This window comes from Hippoglossus stenolepis, chromosome 10, assembly GCF_022539355.2.
Source record: "Hippoglossus stenolepis isolate QCI-W04-F060 chromosome 10, HSTE1.2, whole genome shotgun sequence".
NCBI lineage: Eukaryota > Metazoa > Chordata > Actinopteri > Pleuronectiformes > Pleuronectidae > Hippoglossus > Hippoglossus stenolepis.
This window is the reverse complement of record NC_061492.1, coordinates 9,558,182-9,584,037: the sequence shown is the minus strand read 5'-3', so window position 1 is coordinate 9,584,037 and position 25,856 is coordinate 9,558,182. Positions and strand designations below refer to the sequence as shown.

At 41.4% G+C, this 25,856-nt stretch overlaps 1 protein-coding gene across 1 annotated transcript; it reads right to left on the bottom strand.

The window, feature by feature from the left end:
• Positions 1-4,831: 4,831 nt before the first annotated feature.
• Positions 4,832-23,945, bottom strand: LOC118116545 (potassium channel subfamily K member 10). The gene is made up of 7 exons (XM_035168298.2): positions 23,618-23,945; positions 19,295-19,710; positions 10,292-10,409; positions 8,665-8,825; positions 7,887-8,079; positions 7,635-7,777; positions 4,832-6,760 (listed from the first exon to the last, which is right to left on the bottom strand). Exons 1-7 carry the CDS (start codon positions 23,670-23,672, stop codon positions 6,074-6,076), a joined length of 1,773 nt encoding a protein of 590 aa, XP_035024189.1. The 5' UTR covers positions 23,673-23,945; the 3' UTR covers positions 4,832-6,073.
• Positions 23,946-25,856: the final 1,911 nt, after the last annotated feature.

The following is a 25,856-nucleotide window of genomic DNA, read 5'->3' as shown; positions in this document are numbered from 1 at the left end:
TAGTTTCAAGAATAAATCAAAGAGTCAATAGAGTTTTATTTAGATTCAGCAACTTCTGATCTCCAACTATGAAGTAGATTCGCTGCAGTAAAAATATCACAACAGCTTTTCTTTCATGCTGTTTTGTCATTATTCGTATCAATTAAATAATAAATAAAGATAGGAATGAATACTATAATACATAGAGAGATGTATAGATTTAGATATGGATTTATTTTGTAGTTGTTAGTAGTTAGTTTCTTTCATTTTCCAGTGTTACTCAGCAATAATAACAGATATATTTGGTCTCTGAAGAGAAGAGAGCCTTTCAAAGTACGGGAATTTGTAATATCTTTGTAATTCAACAAGATCTAAACTACAAACAAATGTTGATGTCTGACCATATTATTTTATTTGTCTTCAAATTTTTCCTTTTCTGAAACCTTTATTCTTTGTACTGTACATTTCTCCATGTTGGATGGTGTAGTTTTCTTGCCATATCAGATAAAACATGCATCTTAAGCCTCCGTGTGGCCAAAGTTAGACTCTGCTGTGTCGTCATATTGAGTCCGTAGCTTTCCGTTAAATCAAAGCTTAAAATGCACTTTTATTGTAACACATTCCCTGATTTTAATTTATTCTAGCTTTTGTTATTAGAATGAGTGGTTATGCTTAAATTTCTGTCACACCTTTAGTACCTCTCTTCAATCCAGTATCTTCACTGCCAGACACATTGTCAGGCAAATTTCACAAATCCCTTGTGTTGCATTCGATGTCAAACACGCTGGGCCCCTCGAGGGAGCGTCTGACACTCCCTCCAAAGTTTTTTCTTCTTCTTCTTCACCATCCTTCCTGTCGCTCGCAGCACTTTCACACTTTCCCCTCATCAGCTACTTGTTCTTGTTCCCTTAGTGGGGAAACGACTTGTCTGTAGCTCATATCATTAATAAGCTCAATAAAAACACGGAACAATACATTTCATATCTGAAGTGAAAGTTTTAGAGTTTAAAATGTTTTTTAATCTAATAACTGTGGCATAGCGGAAGCAACAACAAGTGTTTGAGGTGTCAGGGTTAAATAAGATCAGGCCTGCAGATGGATGGATGGATAGATGAATGGATATGTGGATGGATGGATGGATGGAGGGATGGATGAATGGATGGAGGGATGGAGGGATGGAGGGATGGAGGGATGGATGGGGGGATGGATGGATAGATGGATGGATAGCTTCATAAACAAGAAGCTGAATTATCTCAAACCTGTTTTTGTTTTCAATATAACTTGTTAAATTGATTAATTGTATTTAAAGCTTAATGAAATCTTAATTAAATAAATTGTTTAGTATAATCTCAAAGGGCAAATTTACAATAAGTGATTTGATCTTTTTCATCTTAGTCAGACCAAAGTGGTAAAGTCAAGGTGGGGCTGAAAACTTTGACTGTTGTTGAAATGATTATCCCATCTTGACCTATTTAGTGTTTACTTTATTTATTCACCTTCGTATCATGCACTTGTTTTTTCCGTTTTCCTTCTTGCATCATTTCAGCCTTTGCAGTTCCCCCTAAAGAAACAAAAACACTTCCTCAACTTTGAATTTTGAAGACACACGCTCGGTGAGTCACGCTGTTTTGCAAGTCACAGATCAGTAAAGTGAAACTCCTCAGGAGGAATCATTTGAGATCTTAAAATAACAAGAACAAGACCAGTTCACTCTCTGTATGAGCTGCACCACAAAGCTGCGATATGTAAGTGTTATGACTAACAAAGACACTAAAAATAGAGAATGAGTTAGCCCCACATAGTGCACTCTCCTCACAGGTGATTCATGGGCATTTTCAACCACATTAAAGAGAACTGAACATGAGCAACTGTTACAGTCCTTCTGTTTGATCCATTCGGAGCAGGGAGTGAAATTGTTTGGTTTCCTCCCCACTTGATGGATGAATTTGTGTTTCTGCAGCGCCCCCTGGATAAATTGCACAGCTCTCTAATGGGGGAAAGGTTCCCTCAACTGACACCTGAAGAAATGCTGCTTTGCACCAGTAACGCTCAGTTCAGTCTTTTACTCATCATGTCTTGGCAGAGCTTCATGATTCAGATGAAGCCCAGATGGATGAAGGAACACTTCATTTTTTTCCTGTTGCATATTAACATTCATTTTGCAGATGCTGGCTGCAGAGGAACACAGGGGATAGATGGTTCCACGTGAAAACCCACACAACTATAACAAGCAAAGGGAGAAGGCAGGAAGAGGAACAACTTGTGCAGATTGTCAAGCAGGCGATGGTGATTAGGCAAAGAGAGCAGTAGATGTGGGAGCCGCCTGCAAAGTGAACACATGGAAACAGAGTCTGCATCGATTTGTTTTCACTTAGTGATCAGCACAAGTGTAACATTTAAAATGTTAATGTTATTATATCATCAGTGCATTGGTAAAATGTTATGTCATATAAAATATGCTAGCAGGGGAAATGTTGTCTTTTTGCATCTTTAAACTACCCGAAACTAGCTTTTGTTTTTTATGTTTCATTGAACCCTGCAGATCTATGATTTGACTATTTACCTCGAACCCTGGTCCCAACCCAACAATAATAATGTTCCCATCCACATTTTTGAATATACAAAATGGTAATAAGACACATATATTTATATAACACTTTTATAGTCTTAATGACAAGTCAAAGCACTGTTTACTACAAGTCACATTTACCGATTCACCCACATTAATGCAGCACTTTTTCTACCACACATCATTTATATTCTGGCGGAGCCGTCAGGGGCAACATAGGGTTCAGTGTCTTGCCCAAAGATGCACCCAGACTGGAGGAGCCAGGGATCAGGGCAAAGACCTTCTGGTTAGTGGACGACCCGCTCTACGTGCTGAGCCTTAGAGATCATCCACATATGGATACTAATTCTGGTATAAAATGTTTAACTTATATAAACCCTGTATACCGTGTTTTATTGGATTGCTTCAATATTTTCTGGTGTGCATCCCAGCACAGAAAAGGGGCAAACAATTTATAAAAGTAATCTTTTCTTTTGTAAATGTGAATATTAATGTAATTGGTGTCATGTTATTACTTTTTGAGCATTTTCATACACGACTCGATGTTTGACGGACATGCAGGATCGCCTTCTCTTACCACTTCCACGTCCGTATAAATGAATCAGATTGACGTGACTACAATGACGACCACACAAATAGAGTTGAAAACTAATTAAGAACAACCTGAGAGCTGATGGTAAAGAGATAGAAAGATAGTGATGGACAGACGACAGAGACAGAGAGGAGGAGCAGGGCGGAGGCAGGTTGAGGTCACTTCCACCTTGAAGGGAAGCTCCACACACACACACACACACACACACACACACACACACACACACACACACACACACACACACACTTACACACACACTTACACACACACACACACACCCTTTCAATTACATGCGATTTATAGCTCTCCCATACACTGGCCTGCCTCCCTGATTAATTCCTTCTGTGGTGCTTTCTGCTGGGTCCTTCTCCTCAGTGCAGCACACACGTTGAGCACCTGACCGTGGCTCAGAGCGAGACGTGCACAGATGGAGTCCTTGGGCTCCAGCACCCTGCAACACGCCATGAGTTGGTTACATAAAAGTGTGTTCTGTCATTTAATAACCCACACAAAGCTGTATCTAAGCAAATTCACAGTGATAATGTAATTTGGAAAATTGGGTTGGAATAAACTTTTATGAGGAGTAGGGGGGGGGGGGCAATGGGATAAAAATAAATGCAAGACAGGGTGACATTTTGTGTTTGAATGGATTCAGTAAAATGAGATCATTTCCAGTTTGTCCTTTCATCACCTTGTTTTGTTTTTGGTCTTCCTTGTTTTGTGATTTTATTTACAAGGACAAATAGTGAATAATGCAGTAAATAGATGTAAAACCTGAGATCATTAATAAGTGTATTTTTTTATACAGCAGGAATAAATTACATTAAACTAAAGGTGAAATTTAACTATTTTCAATACATCACTTTTACAGGAACCATAATTTTTCACAGCCACTTCTCAGAGGTGAAAATCTCCTTTCCATTTTAATAAGGGGACAAACGTGTTTGGGCCAAAACCTGAAAAGTAAAAGTCGTCTTAACATCCTTGTGTCCTGTAACTGCAGGTTTCACACTAGTATATCTGTTATTAATTCCATTCGTCTTCTTTCATTTTTAATTAGCAAAAACAAAACCTATAAACAGTTCTTCCAGCAAATGGCTTCTGGCAATAGGTCTAATGACATTGAGACTTTAATATTGGCTGAAATCCATGTAGCTGCTGCAGTTAGGCCGGTTCAAGCCAAATGTTTATTTAAACAGATACGTTGAGCCAGTGGAGGATCAAGGATTTTTCTAAATCCGGCCAATTTTCACAGAGGGGCCAATTATATGTCCAATTCGTATCCTATCCCATATTTATAAGATATGGCAATTAACACAATAATGAAGCCTATAGAACCAGGTATGGGCAGGCCTCTGGCACAGAGTCAATCCGACGAACACACACAGCCTGTATCCGCCCCTGTGTAGATACACAAGCGTTGCAACTGGCAGCTGAGAAGGCCATTCTTTATCTTCTTGTGGAGGATGACAAGGGTTTAAATAAGTTGAAGCTACAGCCTCTGTCTTTGCCAATAAAGTGTGTTATTAAATATTAAATAACTATGAGCTTATTCCATTATATAACTTATTCATGAAGTGCCTCCGACAAATATGTCTTCTAACATCTTCACCAAGCAGCAGCTGTGGCTTTACAGACACGTCACTACTGACTGGGCGACGCTTTTTCACCAAACAAGAGGAAAGTCAAAATTTCATTTGTCATGTTTATTATCTGGAAAAAGGCACTCACTACATTTAATGTGATCTGTTCATAAAATAAACTGTACACAACAAATAGTCGCTAAGCTCATCACAGGTCATGGTCATTGAAAGAATAATGCTAAACAGGTTACAAGTACAACCAGTGTGTGTGTGTGTGTGTGTGTGTGTGTGTGTGTGTGTGTGTGTGTGTGTGTGTGTGTGTGTGTGTGTGTGTGTGTGTACGCCTGTGATACATTTGATAATTCTGTAAAATTAGGGCTCCAGTGTCAGTACCTGTTTTTGTAAGAAATGCGAAAGACGTCAAAGTCACGTGTCAAACACATTTCGGTGGGTTATTAACTACAGGACGTGTTTCAGAAAACAGAAAAAGAAACATTTTACAGCTCGATGGAAAACACAACTCAAGTGCTCGTCTGATATGAAAAGGAGTAAACACAGATGCAGACATGCGCGGTGAGTAGAAAATCAAAGGCATCACATTCGTTCATTTGTCATTTGTCATGTACAAAATAAAAAATAAAAACAATCTGACAATCTCGTGGCCAAAGGTGATTAACTGTGTCTTTTCACGGGTGAATTCCAGCGCTGTGTCACATTATTACAACAAAAGGAAAGAAACATCATTACAGCTGTCAAATAACTGCTATGGTTGTGTTTCAAGAGCCATGCAATATCCAGATGAGTATTTTTGTGTCGTTGTTTTAAACCCTCAGGCTACATTTTCACACACTTTGTAGGAATTATTTGTCAGCGAGGTAAATGCTCGTATTGTCTATCGATCCGGCAGAAACACAACCTCCCACTCGCCATTTGTTAAAAGTCCTTTCGTAGCAGGCTGCTGAGCTATAAATAGCTCCCACAGCCCGAGATGACAAAGCAGAGATCTATAACGTTCCTGAAGATGGGTGACATGGCTCGAGCTGTCTGCGTGTCCTGTCCACATCGATGAAAAATACGATTCCACGTGAGCAGATGGCCGCTGCCCGACGTCTGGGAAGGTCCTGACAAGTAGTGAAGCAGCCCGTTGTACGGTAAATAAGCAGTGAGGTATTTTAACTACAGCCTCTTTTCAGTTGTATTCGTTTTTGGCAACAGGGTTTTTCTTCCCATGGCTATGGCACGCTGACTGACTTTCCTGGGAGCAGTTCCAATCCAAGCATGGGGGAACAGAAAGGCACATTTCTTGACATCTCTCAGTCCGCCTGAGTTTCTGCCTCACTCTCTCTGTCTCTACACCTGAAGTGCTCGTCCATTCACCCCCTCATCGTTCTCCCTGTCTTTGGCCTGTGCTGGTATGAACCCATTCAGCTTGGCACGCTCCATCACGTAGTGTGACAGGTTTGTCATGCTGATGTTTCCCTCTTTCCTCTCTCCGTTTTCCTCATGTGGCTCCCCGTCTTCCTCCTCCTCTTCCTCCTCCGTCCTCTCCTCCCCCAGCATGGCACTGCCAGTGTTTATGCCTACGCTCGCCCGGCGAACATCTTCGGGGATGTTGCTCCGAAGCTCGCGGCCCTTGTTTCGTCTTCCCAGTTTGGTGAGGGAGCCGAAGCGTAGGTTGAAGAGGTTCTCCTCCGAGGAAGACGCTGTCTGTGGTGTTTGCCCGCTCCCCTGATGGTCGTAATGCTCACAGGCCCCCTTCAGCCTCAGGTTGTTGAGCTTGGTGTCGATGCTCTCCTGGGATGAAGTCTTGAAGCGGCCGGCGTCCAGGCTGGCGAACATGGCGCGCTTCTCCGGAGACAGCATGTCAAGAGAGTGAGCTCGCTGCTCCAGGCCGAGCTGACGGCGCTCCATGCTGCGGATGGTGGCGGCTCGCTGGAGCTTGTCATGGATCTCAACGCTCAGGCGCCGCCGCGTTTCACGGAACTCTGCTCGTACATTTGCCTTCCATTCAGCCGCATGAGCTTTAATCTCCCCTACCTGTGACAACAGAGAAATAGGGAAAAGATGAGAAATGGGATATTGGTACACTCAAAAACATTATCACTGTTTTCAGGATATGGATGGGGATTTTTCTAATCGTCACCAAATCACATAAAAACAGCTAAAACCAACAATGGATTTGTCCGTCTCTCAATATTCTTTGACTTTCCACTGTCAAGGTATTGACCCCAAATGAAAATGAAAATCTTTTACAACGCAGAAAAGAAAATATGTGCATTTATGTTTTTATTTTACATTTTTTAAAACTTTATAATCATAATTCAATTAGTTGTATGATTGTGTTTTCTTTTTCTTTTTAGTTATTTATGATAAAACTGTCAAATATCAAGATTCACTTCACAATTCTTTGTCCTTGGTTTGATAAGGAAATCAGCAGCTATTTCGGTATCTGAACATTTTGACTCCCTTATATCAGTGTCGACCCCCAAAAATGTGACATGGCACTGCCCATATTCATCGCTTTGAAGAAACATGTTAGCGAGTGCAGTTTGGCTCACTGGTCTGTGATATTTGTTAAAAGTGAGAATAAAATAAAATAATCTCGCCTGCCTTGTCCTTGTTCTTTTCTTATACAACTTTCCATTTGGACTACATCTAAAGTGGCGAACCCCACACTGAGCTACAGGCACTTTCCACTCTAGCGGATCAATAGATCTCTGTGTGTCCTGACTGGACTCAGTGAAACATCTACAGCTGCAACACCTCAAACAATAGCCGTCCGTTAATCACGGCAATTAATGTGCAAAATGAGAGCGAAGACACGCAGAGCAGGAGAGGCAGCAGCTGAGTGACCTTTTTACGTTCTGCCTCTCTAATGAAATACTGAGAGGTGTAATTAAATGAGCCCCACCTCCTCTTTGGTCTTTTTAGACAGCACTCGAAGCCAGTCTCCGATCATGCTGAGGACGGCCGCAAAGTACGCTAAGCCCACCAAGATCCAGAACCACACCAGCGGCTTGTACCACTGCTTATAATCGATCTTGCGGTCTCCACCTGGAGATGAGAAAAAGATTAATTAATGTCATTTGAAAGTCATTCAAGTTAAAAAAAAAAAAAATCGTCATGTGATGACAGAACAACCATCTGCTCCACATCTGTCTACCTGCCACATAGTCGCCTATTCCCACCGTGGTGAGAGTGATCACTACAAAGTAGATGGCCTCCAGCGTGGTCCAGCCCTCGATGTGTTTGAAGAAGAAAGCTGGGATAGTGACGAAGACGATGCAGCCGGCCAGGATGAAGAGGATGGTGGAGGTCACTCTGATCTTGGTCTGACTGATCTGTTTGTGTTTTTGCTGAAAAGAATAACAAATTGTACAAGCTAGAATTATAATGAATCTGGGAAAGTTAAAATAATGAGTGATTGCCCTTATGTGACCATATATAAGATATAATATGGTGTAATAAAGCTTATATGGTCTAATAAAACATATCGATACAGATATGGTTAAACAATCGTTTTGGACTTTGGGCTTTTACACTGACAAAAACTCTGTATATATATATATATAGACAGTCTGTATATGGCACACATATCTCAAGAACCGTTCATCTTATTGGCTTCACACTTGGTGTGTGTTTTGTTAAAGGCCCAAGGAAGTGCTGTGTCAAATCTTGTGCGATAAGAGATAAGCTCGATATGAATAAACTTAGATGAAACAGGTGACCAGCGCTCTGTAGTGGCTCAGACAGTTCAACAGAAGTAACGATGTTGATCACGACAACAACGAGTTCATGACACAGACAACTGATTCTCCAGTTCGAGCTTCACTGCACTTTGAATAAACAGGCGAACAGCTCTTTGTGCAGCAGCGGTGGTGCAGCTTCAGGGTTCTGCGATCACTCTGTGATACTTTACACCGTGATACTTGTAAACTCACCCTGAATATCCTCTCAACTCTCAAGATGCTTTTCACAAAGATGGTCCCGAGCTGGTCCCCAATCCCCGCCAACAAGAAGCCAAACAGGGGAATGCCAAATATGGCATAAAGAATGCAAAAGATTTTCCCTCCTTCCGTGCTCGGAGCTATGTTTCCATAACCTGTAGAATTGATGAAGAAGAGGAAAAAGAGGAGGAATTAGGAAAAGAAACATGAAATCATAAGGAGGTGAAACCAGGATGTGAAACAAGGCCGAGGGGGTGTGGTGCGGAGGTGGCACAGGGGGGAGGGGTATAAATAGTATGGTGAGACACAGAAGAAGACAATCAAGACTTTCTTATGCAACATAATCAATTGAAGCGCTTATGCAATACCTTTCAGCTCTCGGAGCAGGGGTCTGAGGTAAATAAGCTCCAAGAGAGACAATAATTAGGTTCCCCTCAGAGAAAATTACATTAATTATGGCTCTGCAATGACAGAGATACAATGACGGAGCCCAGGAGACAGGGAGCAGAGCATAAACTGTTCTTTACCCAATTCCTCCCATTTCCACATGTCGCAGCCTGTATATCCTGTCCGTCACATTCATGTTCCTGTTGCTCAAGCTCATCAACATCACAACTCTTTTATTTATATTCATTTGAGAATATTTGTTTTACGCTGGATGTCTTCGTTTTCGTTCTTGGTCAGTCTTTATCTGGGCTGTGAAATAAATGTATCCACTGAAGCCAACGCTCAGCAGCACATGAGGTACTGAAATCTCTGCACTAGACCAAAATAACAGGTCTGTGACAGTGTGTTCCTCAGTGATTTCAGTGAAGGTACAGTCTGTGCAGCTGCTTGACAGAACAGAAACTTTGATGCATTAGCTCTGACGTTCAAAAAATGGCTCAGGAATGGAAATACTGCACATTTATTTTAAATGGTCGCATTTGATCAAAGCTTACAGGTATCTACAGAAAAGGAGCTTTGATCAATTATATATTGTGAATAACGTGATTTTCTTGTAAAAGCAAGATCCAAAATTTAAGAGGAAAAAAGCACAAACATTTTGATAGTATTCTCTGTGGTGCCTGTTTTGTAAGAACACTTGATGATGTTGATGATCGGTTTTTAAATCCCAGAGTGTTTCTGCTTTGCATCATTAAACATCACCTTATGTGGGGAAAAGGGGGATTTGTTAAACTCACCTGAGAGCAACGGTAAGAACGAAACAATCACACATCATGGATTTACCCTGAGAAAACACCTCTAACAAACTGAAGGGACAAATCCTAATCTCTTAATGCTTCAATACCTTTAAAAATATTATTAATTCCAACTAGCCTTGCATATATTGTCTCGTGTTTTGTTAGATGAAACAGTTTTAGACAAAACTAAAGAAATTGTGAAATTGCAATGATGTAATATTGCGTTTTCTCATTCCATGAAATAAAATTGTAATTGAGCAAAACAATATTATTACAAAATAGAAATAGTTCCTTATGGGAAAGTGTAAATCAGAAGCTAAAGGTAATGTGGCTAAAGTGCGTGGATACATCAGCATTTATGTAAATTCTTTAAATGTAATTTGCACTGACTCTGAACAACATCACATTTAACTGGTATTTGAGCATTTTAAACTCACCTATGGTTGTGATGACAGTTCCAGCAAAGAAGAAGGCACTGCCCATGTCCCAGTAACTGGAATTATAGGATGTGTCTCCGATGGGACTCACTCCTGCACTCACTGCATCTATGGCATGCTGCAAAGAGAATAAGTCATTAATATAAAGATGATAGTCTACTTGCAGGTATTTGAACCTGAGATATAAGACTGTAACCTTAGAAGCAAAGTGTGTAAATAGTAGAAATAATGGAGAATCAGTGAAACGAGCACCTAACCCATTAGATTGTCCTAAGCAGGGGAATTCAGGGTCATGGTTGCATGTTGGCTCAGCTGATGGCAACACAACAAACACACAACGTGCCTGCTCTGACTTCACGGTATAAAAGACCTGATGGCGTGACGAGAGTGAGCACGTTAACCCACCTCCTGCCAATGTTTATGTTTTCCCGTGTACTTGTGTCTCTTGCGTGTGTTTGCAAATGTGCCACTGATTGTGTAACACTTGAGGCGTCTGAGGATAGATGGAACGTGTCTCTAGATCGACCTGCGAGGCTATCGCCTGATTAAAGAGGGGTAAGGAGAGAGGAGGAGAGAAGGTGTGTTGAGACGCAGGGGGAGGGGCATTAAAGACAGATGGAGAATTTAATAATGTGTCATGACACTGTAATAACAGGAAGTGGAGCTGAGAAGCTGGAGTTACAGTAAATCCAATCATTCCTATATCATTGCACCTGAAAATGGAAGTGTACCATGATAATATGATCATATTGTGTAATATAATTATATTGAATATTCAAATCAATCATTCAATTCAATCTGTAATTAGATGTGAACTAAGCAAGCATTGCTATGCACATGAATGCATGAAAGCAGCATTGAGGGAAAGATTTTCTGTGCTTTACTTGAGTCCTAAAGTAAAATTCAATAGAAAACTTGAATGGCACTCAGTAGCACACATACTTCAGCCAGGGCCAGACAAGCTGCATCAGATTTCACACACTCATAGATATCAGTTCCCTAAATGTGCCTTTTTTCATCAAGATCCATGAATTTTTTACAAGGAAAATGGTGAAAGAAAGTAAAAAAAAGTTAAAAACCTGGATCCGCGCCCTGATCTGGATCTGCTCCCAAAAGTTCTTCCCTGACCCATACCACATATCATTATAATGTCAGTATGAAAACTCTCTATAATTTGACCATACCTGTGGATATACAGTAAGTATGCACACAAACATTAGTTCATTAAAAATTGTCATGAAATAAAAAGGTCTATTATGAAATGAAATATTAAATATAATTCTTCCCAAGTTGGGAGGCACAGTCCTAGCGTATTAGCGAAACATCCTAAAAGAAATCACCTGAAAATCTCAAGTATCTCTTTTCCTTTTCTATCAATGATTATAATGTCAGTATATGAAAACTATGGAAATACATACACACACAAACATCACGCTTCTCAATTTATTCAGTGTCTGTAGCTTTCCACTTGCAGCTCTTTTTTCCGTCTCCACTAAATTTGCATGTTTTTACAGTTCACACTGACTAAATCAACAATCGACTTTCACGTGCAGCAGGAAGACCTCCACTCTTTTCCTTTTTCTGCAGCCCCTCAGCTCCTCTTTTACTCCCGACTGGTGTTTGGAAAACATTAAGAAGCCACATAATGCTCTGCGTTCACAGCATCATTATTCTCATTCATTGCTTCTGTGCTCCGTTATGTCGACATGAAATGTTAATCTACTATCTTTGCTCGCTGCCTACACTCCCGGCTTGTGGGCACTTTATGAGACAATCATTTTCTCTCTTATCTCTGTGGAAATTTACAGTTTGAATTTAGCTTATGGGCCCAGATAAACAATGTTTCTGCTGACATGAGAGTCATGCTGAGGGATTTCTTTTCATAAGCAACGTGCTCAACACTCCTTATGGGATGTCGTCGGCCTCTTCATTCGGTGCAACCCCCCCAAACCTTCCGAGCAATCTGTCGGTGAGATGCACGTCCACTTAATAAAATATGTACCAACACTAGTGACATAGATTTTAAAGCCGAGGACAACTTTAAAACACTCTGCTGCAGGTTCCTACTTATAACCATGCCTGTGACTACCTCAGCCCCATCAGCATAGTCCCCCTTAATAAGATTTATTTTTGCATCTGAAATTATTCAATTGCACTAATGTTATTTCATGGGTTTTAGCAGACACAGCTTCTTTATAGGGGCAAAATCAAAGCGCTAATTATATAATTAACTCCAAATAACCTAATTATGGAGTCGAGGGAGGGCTATAAATAGCCCCACAATGTATCTGAATACTTTATGGGGAGTTCTATTTTTGTCTCTGGTCTTTTCCACAGCCAAGTTCACGCTGCATTAAAGATGTGGAAAATCTTCCTTTGGCACGGGCACTTTTTGAAGCATGATAACTTTGATTTGTGTTGCAGCCTATTAATGAGTGCGACAAATGGTGTTTTTCTTTCACACATCATGCTCTTTTCTTTTCTTTTTTTTCGACTTGCTGTGCACAGACGCCCAGTCACCATGCAGCACTGCCAAGAGATCATGACGGGCTCTTTGGCTAATGTGTTTTCATATTGCATACTGCAGCATCATTAGAGAGTGAGCAAACCCTATGTGCAGATCTTTATCCTCTCAGTGTGGCTCTCTACCCCGCAGCAGGTGACGGCACTGATCCAGCCAGCACGGTGCCTCTCCTTCACACTCACGCTGTGCTACTGTGCCAGGCCCTGCACAAATTCATCAGAGCCGTGTGACGAGAAAAAAGTGATGAGCTGGTTTATACAAGGGGAAAACATCCATTTACAAGTAAGTTGTGTGTTGAAGGACTTTTAAAAAAAATAAACTCATTATGCACCAAAATGGCTCCCAGCAGTGTCACAATATTATATGTCACACTGAATGACCGTTTGAGAGGTTCAACTGTAAAAGAAAATGCAACCCAGTGCAACAGCTCTGCTATAAATTCTCCCTTGACGCATTTCTCAAGAACCATTCATCATATCGCCTTCTCTTGTGCATGTGTATTATTAAGGGCCCAAGGAAGTGGTGCGATTTGGACATGCAATAGGTTCAATATTAACGGATTTTATAAATAAGTAGCTACTATTGCTGTGGTGGCTGGGACTCATTAATGACATTAGCAACGACGAGAGCGAATTCACGACAACTGATTCTCCAGTGCGGGATTCTACGTTCAAGCTTCACTGAACTTTAAATAAACAGGTGAACGGCTCTTTGTCCCTTGGGATCAATAAAGTATCTATCTATCTATCTATCTATCTATCTGTCTATCTGTCTGTCTGTCTGTCTGTCTGTCTGTCTGTCTATCTATCTATCTGTCTGTCTGTCTATCTATCTATCTATCTATCTATCTATCTATCTATCTATCTATCTATCTATCTATCTATCTATCTATCTATCTATCTGTCCATCAGATATTTTTACTTACTAGGCAGTGTGAAGTGCCTGGTAAGTACAAATACTCATTATGCACCAAAATGGCTCCCAGCAGTGTCGTAATCTAATGTGTCACACTCAACGGCCTCAACAGCTCTGCCATAAATTCTCCTTTGACAAAGACAATAACAATGAGTTTTGATACAAACTGTCAAAGATATGAGTTTGACAATTTATGTAAAGTGTCTGAGTAAGTTACATGACAGGTTTGTTTGCGTGTTCTGACGTAGTTTTACTGCAGGTAACTCAGTGTGTATAAAGGTTTATTGGCAGATAAGTGACTCATAAATAAATGAGGGTCGGCTGGTGTCAATAACAGCGAGGCTTCACATTGGGCCACAGTGTGAGTCATTGCAACAGCTCAGGGAAAAACCAATTAGGTCTGCTGCATTAGTGGGCGCACAGTGGGTAGGTGGACAGCACAGACACTGGAGCAGACACGAGGAGGTCAACGGAAACGTGCACGGACGCACGCACGCGTCAAGTCAACGCATGCAGCCGAGCAAACCCCGAGAAGTGCCCGCTGTCGCTCTCATCATCTCCATCCATCTCGCTCTCACACACACACTCTTACAAACACACACATGCTTTCCAACGTTGCCATTTTTCTGTCGACTCCTCCGCCGAACAGTTTGACAACAGTGAGTCACCGGTGCTGTGTCACGACAGAGGCCCGCTGTCTGAGTGACAGGCCGCTAACAGAACCTGTTGGAGGAGCAGACAGACTCTGTGATGGAGCACGTCCTGCAGGACTTCTCTACAGACGGCAAGGGGGGGGGGGGAATTGTCAGTGTGAGCCTCTCATATGACCTGATACTGATTCATTTTGTGACACTCAGGGTCGAAGGACCATCGTAACTGAGTAGAGTGATAAATCAATATCACTTCCAGAGATCTAAAGAAATAGTTCTAGATTTATTCGCTCTATCACCAGGTGTTAGATGAGAAGTCACTCTCATAGCTGTCAAATATCAAGCTACATGCTAGTATCCACGAGCTCAACATAAACACCCAAAAACAGGACTTAATACTAAGCTAACCAAAGGCACTTTCACGCACTGAAGTCCAGATATTTTCCTGAAACTTTCCAGAGGGGTTGCATGTGAGAACGCAAATGTCAGAGTGGATGTGGACATTTTATCTGAACTGTTCCTGCCAGCTTCCTAGTGAGAGTAGGCATGTTGTTGAAGTTTAACACATGATGAAAAGTGCAAAAAAAACGACAACAGCATGAATTTCTCCAGATGATGTCGAATTGGAAAGACAATGAGATCCAAAATGTGATGTCCTGCCCAGACGACATCCCTCGCCCAAATGTTCCAGAAAGTTTCACATCTCAAAGACAAACGTCTGAAAATGGCTTCACTGTCTGCTGGCAGTGAATTTAAATTTGCTGTGCACCAATCGCCACGTCACATTAAACCAAACATCTGACTGAATAATTCTTTGAAAACATTTCATTTGTCCGATGTAGTTAACGAATCCCGACCAGACACAAAGCTCCTTGCCTCTCAGTTGCTTGTGCGGCATGCAGTAACATGTTATGTCATGTATCTGAATCAGTTTATTTGTCAGCAGCGTCGTCTGTGATTTGGCTGCTGCTGCCAACACGGCACTGCGTTGGGCAGCAGGAGGTCCGTGACTGCTGGCCTGTGCAATGAATAATTGATTCCCTCCAGACCCCAGTCACACCACACTAAAGGTTTTTATTTCCACACGTCTCCTCAGGAAATGTTGCCATTGATCTTTTTGGTCTTTTTGTTTTAACACGAGAGTGGCTCAGAGGTTATGGGCCGCGAGGGGAGAAGAAGAAGAAGAGGAAGAAGAAGGCTTTTCGAGAAAAGAATGAACAGAGGTGGGTGTGGAGAAGGGGGGGGGGGGCAGATATTCAGGCAGTCCACTATTCACCGGAGGAACACTAACATCAAATGGAACCATTCTAGCGGAAAGTGGAGCACACCCATGTGGTTGCCTCCTTCTTTAGGGTTATTTCAAGCCCAAGAGATGCAGAGAATATTACTTTTACTAATCTCAGAAAAACATGGAGGGTACCTATTCCCAAAAGGTTCTCTTTGCTCTCTTGGCATCTGTATCACAAGCTCTGATTATGTTACAAATCTAAATTATTCACAGTGTTGTATTTGATATTTGTGATTTATGTGAAATATTCTGTTCGTAAAATGGATTTCACATTTGACATTTCTTACAAACTCTACCACCGACGCTGTTTCATTAGAAAATGCGCTTGCAACCATCTTGCAACCCATGGGAGTGTTGGTCTTAAAAACGAGGCGCATTGTTGAAGCGTTGCTATCTTTAGGCAGCAGAAATTGATTTCACCTTTTGACCCCAAAAAAAAAATCCTTGTCTGAAGTCAGTTGCATGCGCATAATTTCACTCTTATTTTATTCAGAGGGTCTGCTCTCATGTATGAGCAGGTTTTAACAGCAATCCACCGAGGTCCAAGCGCACCAGGCTTTTAAAGGGAACGGGAGATGTCACTCTGATTGGTTTACTGCATGTTTTGCCCAAAACACAGCCATGATTAATTAAAAGCATCCCTTCAGAACGTGAGCCCGTCCCAGTGTCCTGAATGCATCCATTTGCAACACACCATGTGCTCGGATTGGCCCTGACTCTGCTGAGGACAACAGCTCACATCCACAGAGACGTCCGAGTTTGACTGATCTTAGTCCCACATTTTTCCATCACCTTACCGCCTCACAAATCAAACTTTCCACTCCCCGCACACCGACACATCTCAAATCATTTTCCAAACCTGCGTCCAGTTGCCTGTGACAGCTGGATGCGGTGACCTTAAATCTTGACCCATAGTTCTGCGGTGTAATATCGGAGAGCAGGGTGAAGCATCGTCATGCTCTGTGTTATAAAGCAGCTGATGCCATAAAAAGACACTGTAAAATGCACAGTTAAGTCGATGATGTGATGAATTCTTTTCCAGCTTGTATCAAACTCTGTGTTATAAATCATGGTGACATCATGGCATGGCTCATTTTATGGTCAGACGGACTTGGATGGAGTTTTAATTCGAGTACTAAGCAACAGAGGGTCAATCAGTTTTAATAAATATCTTTTTAAAATCAAACCCAGTTTTGATAGAAAGTTTTTGAAAAATGTGGCTTTAAATTTTTCCTACACAACAAACTGTGCTGTTGTGGCTGCGAGCTAGTTTCCTTATTCAAAATGTGTGGGTGTCGTTCAAGCCTCACTCTGGAGAGTCGTGCACTTACTATTGATGGTACGAGGCGCTGTTCTATTTTAACAAAAACATGTAGGTCTTGTTTACTACGATTGGTTTGCACATGAAGTGAAGCTGCAACAAAATCAATTCGTGGTCCTTCTTTCTAGGCAACTGAGTGCAGTGCAAAGGTCACATTGACCGACCTTACTTTCTGAGGATGAACATCCCATATGCACACAGCTATTCTCCCTTTTCTCTGTATGTAACTGATACTGTTCTGTACCATTAAACCGCATGTAGCAGCATGTACTCTACTACGCTGTATTTATCAGCAGACGCAAAGTGTCGCTGAGAATTATGAGCGTGTCCCTGTCGTAACCCTGAAGGTATCACTGTACCTCCTGCTAAAGGATGGACCTGCCTGGGACATTTACCCAATCACAGGGCAGAGAGTCGGGGTGTAGCTGCTGCTGCTTTAGTGCCTGCATAATCCTTTTATCAAGCCATTAGCACTGCGTAAAAAAACCTAATTTCTATAAATTTCTAAATTCTATAAAAATGCATATAAATCAGCTGTGCAAGTGCTAATTCAACCAATCCACCTGCATACATATCAACCCATCCTTTATCTGTACCACTTATCCTTTTGAGGGTCACGCAGGGAGCTGGAGCCGATCCCAGAACATTGGGGCGAGAGGTGGGGTACACCCTGAACAGCTCGCAAGCGAATTGCAGACGTAAACAACAACTCACGCTCACATTCACACCTCATGCCTTAGAATCCCCAGTTAACACAAGTCTGTATGTCTTTGGACTGTGGGAGGAAGGTGGAGTGTGTGAAGAAAACCCACACAAAAAACATGGAGAACATACTAACTCATACATACAACTGGGAATTGACCCGGCAACCTTCTTGCTGCAGCACCGCCCCAGCAAATATATGCAGGGGCTAAGTCCACCAAATAAAGTAGTTACAGATACCAGAATAGAATGAAAGCAACAGGTACAGCCACTTCTCTGGAACAGTGTCAGAACTGGGATCGTTTCCCAGCACTGGCGTGGTTGAGCATCGGAGTCAGATGAGGCATGACTGAACTGAAGCTGACAACAACATCTAAAAGAGAAAACCTTCGAGTGTCGGTCTCTGCAGCAGCAACAATTAAACTTAAGCTCTTACACAATCTACAACTGTGATGCCTGGAGACATGAATATAAAAGTATGAGGAGGAAGCGAGTTTAATTTATGCAACAAAAGCGCATTAAAAGATCTTTCTTGTTATTGCAGATTGTTAAACGTGACAAAATGGCCTCAACTCAAAAGTCCACTTGCTAGCTTTTTTCTCATTATTGTCGTCAATGAACTGAGCTGGCAGGGGCTGATGAAGACCATGAGACGTGGCTGTAGGCTCTGAAGAAGCTCGTAAATGAATCATAGTAAATTTATCATAAATTAAACTGTTCGGAATGAGTCCACTAAAAAATATAATGTTTTACTACTATTGAGCTTACTCTGATTTGGAAATTATGTGTATTCATTATTAGTTGCTGATAGAATTTTGTATTCATATTCCTGTTGACACGTTACAGAACAAATTCTTATTCTGATTATTCTCAAGCAGTGCCGGAAATGTCAATGTCGCATAATGCTGCAAAAACTCCAATAGTATTAAGACGTTAACATATCTACATAATTCATCTAAGATCAGAATACTTCACATGTCTTATTGCTTATTCCGAGTATGACCTTATTCAGGTTACAGTAATCAGAAAATGATTTTTACATGATAGTGTCTTATTCAGACTATTGTCAAAATCGGGTTGATATTGGAATATTTGCAGCCATTTAAGCACAGTGAGATGTTGTGGATGTTAAAATGGATGGTTATTAGAATCACAATGACCCATGACGTATAGATCAACATGTGTCACGTGCACGTGGTGATTGTGTGATTGTGTGATTAAAGGCCTCATTTGCTGAAGGACGGTCTGAACATGAAAGGAAGCTGCATCCAAGCTTTTCAAGCTCATGTGATTAGCTAATGAAGCCGGAATTAATTACCCCCAATTACCCCCGATAGCAATTACCATCTATAAAGCTGCTACTGTAAAGGTCAGTCCTGTGACTTTGTCTTATCTACCAATCAGACTCAGTGACACTCAGTATTATGTATCAGTTCATTTTCAGTTATCTTCCCATCTCCTTACAAACTAATCTGTTGGTCATTAATCGATGCAATGGATGCAAAGTACTGTTTCAAGGCTGTGGGCAGCTGGAAAGACAAAACAGGAGAATGACTCTGCAACTCAGCATGTCTATCATTTCCTAAATCCTTCAAGCACCCACCTTGATGATCAACTCCAGCTCTTCAGGAGTAACACAGGAGTGTCTCTGCAGGAACGAAGCCTTCTCCAGGGTGATGCTCGTCTTCTGGTGTCTCTCAAACGGCATCTCCAGCGCCTTGAAAGCCAGGCCTCCGCAGACCAGGTAGACAACGACCACGATGAACACTGCCAGCACCGTCTTCCACTTCATCACTGAGTGGAGGGCTGCGGCCGTGCCGTCGCAGCTGGCATCCATGCTGGCCACCATGCTGGCGGAGCGCGATGAGATGGACAGACGCGGCAGTGGACAGTGGCCGTTGGTCTTCGGGTCGCAGCCCATTGGATTCTGCATGGTGGCCACACTGGCCTGGACTAGAGTGGACTTCACCATGCCAGGCTGGACCTTTTTGGGGGGGACCAAGTTGGTCTGGACCGCCACTAGGAAAGAGTGAGGAGAGGAACATGACTGGATTACTACATGTTATGTTACCTCCACCAGGGAGGTTATGTTTTCACTTGTGAGGACTGTGCAAGAACCACTGAACCGATTTTCATGGAACTTGGTGGGAGGATGCCAATTAGGAAGAACCCAATAACTTTTGGTGAGGATCCGAACAAAAAGGCTAGATCCAGGAATATGTTTCACTCTCTTTGACATTGTGAGATACACTGTGTTTTGACATTTTCACCAATGTCCAGGGAATAATTAATGGATCCTGATGAAGGCCAAGGGAATAGTGTGCTCTCTATTGGATGCCAATCCAGTTTACTTTGTATTGGAGGATCAGGACAGTAAGTTTAATCATTTTCTTTTTTTGTGAAATTTGTTCTGATGATTGAAGACAAATGAACAGACTGGCAGACCCTTCTAATGGTTGGCTCAAGGCACTGACTCTGTTATAGATTGGACAATAAAAATGGGCCTTCACGTTGAGAAGATGAGAAAAAGTATTCTGAGAAGCATTTGGATATTTTTCCTTTCTTGATGTGTTTGTCCTTTGTCCTCGTCTGTGATAACCCATTGTTTACAATAATAAGAAAATAAAATGGAACTGATAGAATAAGTTAAATTGCAGTATGGTCTCGCACCTTTAAGTTTTATTGACACTTTCTTTCCAAATAAAGTACCAACAACGGGCAAAGCTTCATGCAGATATAAACATAAGCTCATTACAGGAATTGAAATATAAAAAAGAAGCTCCCGTATGATTCATTTAAACCCAATTTCCTTGTTGTTATAGTGGGCTAATAAGGACTCTTTGCAAAGCTGACACCGAAAGCTAAAAATCTGCTGTACAGCTGTGCCGAAGCCTGAAAACACTCTGTGTAGCCTCAAGAGTTTTCCTCCCTGAGAATCTGCTTTGGGTTCCACACATAAAAACCTTTAGACCTGTGAAATGAAGACCACAACTGCTGCTTTACTTACTTATGCAGAAATTATATCATTAATTTAATGTAATGCATTCAAAACCTGGAAAAACCTCCAGAAACGTGCCCGTTAATTAATTCCAGTGTCTGAAGGTTGCATTGATATACAATATATAACATATAATGGCACTGGAGAGCACTTACCTCTGCCAAGGCCAAACAGTTCCATACATTTTAATCAAGCTGCACCAAATTGTACTCGCTAACATAAGCCAGTCCAGCAATATGCCTGATTTCTACATCACTGAGCATGATTTAACCCCTGGGAAATCAGTGAAAAAAAAATAAAGTGGGTAATTCCTGAATCGACCTGATCTGAATCTGAAAAAATGAATAAATAAAGGTTTGTTCCCTGACCCATACTTCATCCTTCCAGTACGTTTTGTGGAAATCCATACAGCAGTTTTTGTGTAATCTTGCTTACAAATGGCCAGGGGTGAAAACCTAACACACCTTGCAGCCAAACCCTTACACTATTGTTGGGTACGGGTGAAAATGGATTATTTTTTGCTGAGGATCAAGATAACATTTTTCCAATCAGCTATAAGAGAAGGGTAAGTGCCACTTTCAGTTATTGGCTCCTGGGTGGGTTTTATAATAAATGCATATGTGCTGCAGCAGGTCAACCATGAAGCAGGCCGCACCTCGGAAGCAGCCAAATGTAGATTCCTCTAATGTATACGATGCACTTTATAAGCTACTCAGAGCTGCGGCCTTCACCCCCGACACCCCCATGGCGTGGAGTGCACTATAGTCACGGGCGGAGCCTTCTGTCCACAATGATGCTACTCTTAAAGATGGGAATATGAAATAGATTTGTTTAAGAGAGGCACACTTCTGTTTAATGGGATAGTTTCACTTATGGGATATTCAACATTCAAACACACACACACACACACACACACACACACACACACACACACACACACACACACACACACACACACACACACACACACACACACACACACACACGCACACACACCGTCCAGAAACACATCCACTCCCGCCGTGATGAGTCAAGGACATTCCAGGAAGAGTCTCATTTTCTGGTCCAGCAGCTATGCATGTTAGTAAATCCCTGTATCATGAGTGGATCAATAACAGCAAAGTAATGTCACAAGCTTGGGAAGGTGCAAAGCTGCCACTTTCAATTTACAGTCTATGCCCTTTAAGGGCGGCGGCTGGGCTATTTTTAGAACAGAATTAGAAAATCAAGACTAAGAGATGAAGCAGCAAAAAAGACTGTGACCTCACATTAATCTCCCGTGCGGAGCCCAGTGCGGTCATTGTGATGGATGCAGTAGAAAATACGTAGATCGTAGATCGTAGATCAAATGCAGATTTGGACCAAATCCATAGTAGTATTATACAAAGACAGCAACTGTTATTTTATCTCCTTCTGTATGAGTGAGTGTAAATCAGCTCTGTGCAGCAGGACAGAGGCAGCTGAGACTGTATCTCATACATTTAAGTTCTCAAAATAGTTATAATACAAGAATATAAACTTATAACCTGAGTGAAATGAAGTAAATTAGCTCTCTGCAGCAGGACAGAGACAGTTCAGAAAGCTCTCATGTTTTTAAGTGATCAAAACAGTTATAATAAAATAATACAAGTCCATTTCAAACCATACAGGCAAAATGAAAACTGCGATGAGCATAATGTGGTTTCAGATTCCTGAGGCTGTGTGGCATGAATCTAAAATCCTTTTCAAACCACTGAAGCTGCCTCATATTGATTTTTGCAAATTAAATAAGGCCCTGAGTGGAAAGCAGTGCTTTTTATCTGATACTATTTGATACTCTCTCTCTCTCTCTCTGTCTCTCTCTCTCTCTCACTCTCTCTCTCACTCTCTGCTTCTAACATGTCTGGACAAAGCAGAGACAATGTTCGACTCAGGTCAATGAAAGAGATGACACAGAGAAAATGAGGCACAATATGAGAAATGTTTCAGCTGCCATTAGCCACCCAGGTCAGTGGGACACAGTTGTGGTGGGACAACAAGTATTCTGCTTTCCAACATTTAAGCCTCACAAATTATGTTTCAAAAGAATGATCCACTCACTGATGAACAGAATTACAAACTGACTCCAGTCATAGTAAAAAGCATGAAGGTAGATTTTGGACTGGCTCGGTTCGGCTCTTAGCCCAGTTGGTCCCTGTGGCACAGGACAGGTTGCAGGCGTTTAACTCACCAGCTGAGCCTCAAACTCATGCGTCAAGCCGGTTGGAATAACACACGAAGAGCCAAGACTTCCGGTAGAAAATAAAAGTCACAATATAACATTCACAAAGGAAATATTTAAAAAAGTACTCTGTGTTTGGGCTTATATGTAGGTTATATCTCATAGCATAACGTTTCGGTTGATTAACAAAGAAGACCAAGCAAAATCCTTGTGTAATTTCTAGAAAACGTGTGCCAAAAATACCCGTATTAGTTTGGGCAGAGATTGCCCTTAAAATGAATAATTTAGGAGGACTGCGTCTCTGAAAATAACGTTTTTCTGGTGTACCTGCATTAGAGATTTGTTGCAGATCATGTATTAAGTAGATAGGCTGCAATAATATGATCCTACTTTTAAGGGAACATTCTTTTTATTTTGAAACTTTTCCCGGTATGTCTCACTTCTTTTGTTGGCCCCTTGACGCAGCTGAGGCTCGACTCCCCACAGCGCTGCTTCACACAGATGAACGCACGAAGGATGGAGATGATAAAGAAATAATCCCATTTCTTTTGTGTTATAGGTCATTTTTGCACCACAGGAATATGACAACAACTGCACGTTAAAAATAAAGAAACTGTTTAGAAATGGCGATGCGATTTGTTGTGCCTCGTGTTTTCCCATTAAATGCTGCTGCTGTTCAGGCTTCAACAATCAAGTTATGAGACATTAAGAAAGCAGTATTTACCAACCTTCTTCCGGGTCCCAGTTAACTTGTTTTCTCGGGTTTTCTATTGGAAATTTCATCTCGCTTGTTGTTCTCAACCAAAACGCACGAGAAGATGATCAGTGCGAATGTAAAAACAAAATTATTTTAAAAAATAAGCAAATCAGGAAGAATGCCTCTCCAACATCTTCATGTCATCTTTACTTGGATGTGGTTGTAAATTGTACAGAGGAACGAGCGCATCGCCCAACCGCATTGTCTGCCTCTGCTCTATTGGTGCCCCCTCCTCTTTTTGTATCCTCCTCCGCCTCGTTTGGACGCTTGGTGATCGTCTGGCACACTGAGATACTTGTGAGTCCTTTTCTCTGAGCTGTCGCAACGCACCGAGGACCAGACCACGTCCCACCTCACCCCCACACACACCAGTGGCCGGTGGTCCGGTCCGAAAACACCGCGTCCAAACCGGCAACTTTACGCACGCGATTTAAGCCGGCAGCAAGAACAACGGGGATGATGGGTGGATGCTCTCCTCCCTTTTCATTCCCAATGCACATCACCCCACCTGCTTTTTTTTACATTGCAATGAGCTGAATGACATCCGCATCCCTTCTGACTTGTTTGTAAAAATCGGTTAATGGATACTCACTCTTTCGCCTTTTCCCTCCAGAAGCAGGGCGGTTTATCCTCTCATCGTTTGGCAGCCGGCGAATGAGCACATGGTGCGGGGCGGGATGCAGGAGATGTGGTACCCCAAATCAGAGGCAGACTTAGAGCATGACATCATCCACGTATGGGAAACAGTGCATTTTTTATGAGCTAAAGACGAGTCTCGACGAGATCCCCCCCTAAATCCTGAACCGGTCAGATGATGAGGCTGAACATTGAGGGGCAATAACAACACAAAGTGAATTAATTCAGCAAATATAATAGACTGGATACGGTTTATTTATTTTTTCTATGCCCAAAACGTCCCATAGCCTATACGGGCAAGTTTGCAGCTTATTAAACATTTTAAGGACTATGCTCTTTGTTTGTCCCTACATTATTTAAATTTCTTAATTATTTTTTCTTCCTATACCCTACAGGCAGGTTTTGGATTTCATTCATTTCAATTGGATGTTAATTGTGACCCAATGAGCTAATCATTTAAAATAATATATTTATTTAAAAATATACCTTAAAAAAATCTAGATTTTAGACATGATCTCCTCATGCCTTGTCAAATTTTGTCGCTAATGGAGAAACAAAACAAAACACATATGAACATGTTTATATTTATATCAGTATTCATGACAAAATAACAACAAAATACACATAACAAGAGGAAGTCATGAATGAAACTGGTTGAATAGATCTTGTTAGACACTTTTAAACACACGTGTAGCACAAGGAGTAACATTAATTACTTCATTCAAAATTCAGCTTACTGAGACGTGTAAGGTACAACATCAACGGGCGGAGACTGTTTCTACTTTAAAACCGTTGCTTTAAAAACTGTGAAATCTTGTGGCCACGTTAAGTTCAAGCATATACTGAGGACTTACATAAAATAAAATCTGCATTCATGTGTCTGAACTTATCAAAATTGAAAATTAGAGAACTATTTGTCTCCGTATGTACAAATTAACTCTGGTATTCATTGCATTGATTAAGCTGATTGTAGGGTGGACTGTGATGTAGACTATTAATAGATTAATTCCATAGAACCTTTTTTAATTGTTTGCTCCTGTGTTTTTTGAACTGATATCAAATCAAGGGGAAAAACATTGAAAGTGACCTGTGTGTGTTTTTTAAGACTGATGATGCTGTTTAAAAACTCCATGTTGCCCACATTGCCTGTCACACATTAAGCCATTCACAATGCGTTGTTGGTAAATGACGCAAGGGGTTAAAAGGTCCTTCAAACAATACAAGGAAACTGGCAGAACAACAATCTGCTGCTGACAGAATGTTCTCATGAGCAACACTCGGATCAATCTGATCCTCTTTGGTCAGTTTTACGCGCTGCCACATTGTAAATGAGGCCAATGATGGTTGCAGTTTTCATGATGATGGCACGTGGCACACATAGTCAATTCATGTTGAGATGACATGATATAGGGTACCAGCCATCTCATGGTTATTTATGGACTCTGTGCTTCTGGTAGGGATTTGGGGGATTGGGTTAGCATGGATGGCACAGAACTTGAATAAATAATCCCGGTTTGATTGCTCTTAAAAGCCATACACTCACAGAATGTCCCTAAATCCAGGTAAGTAGGACA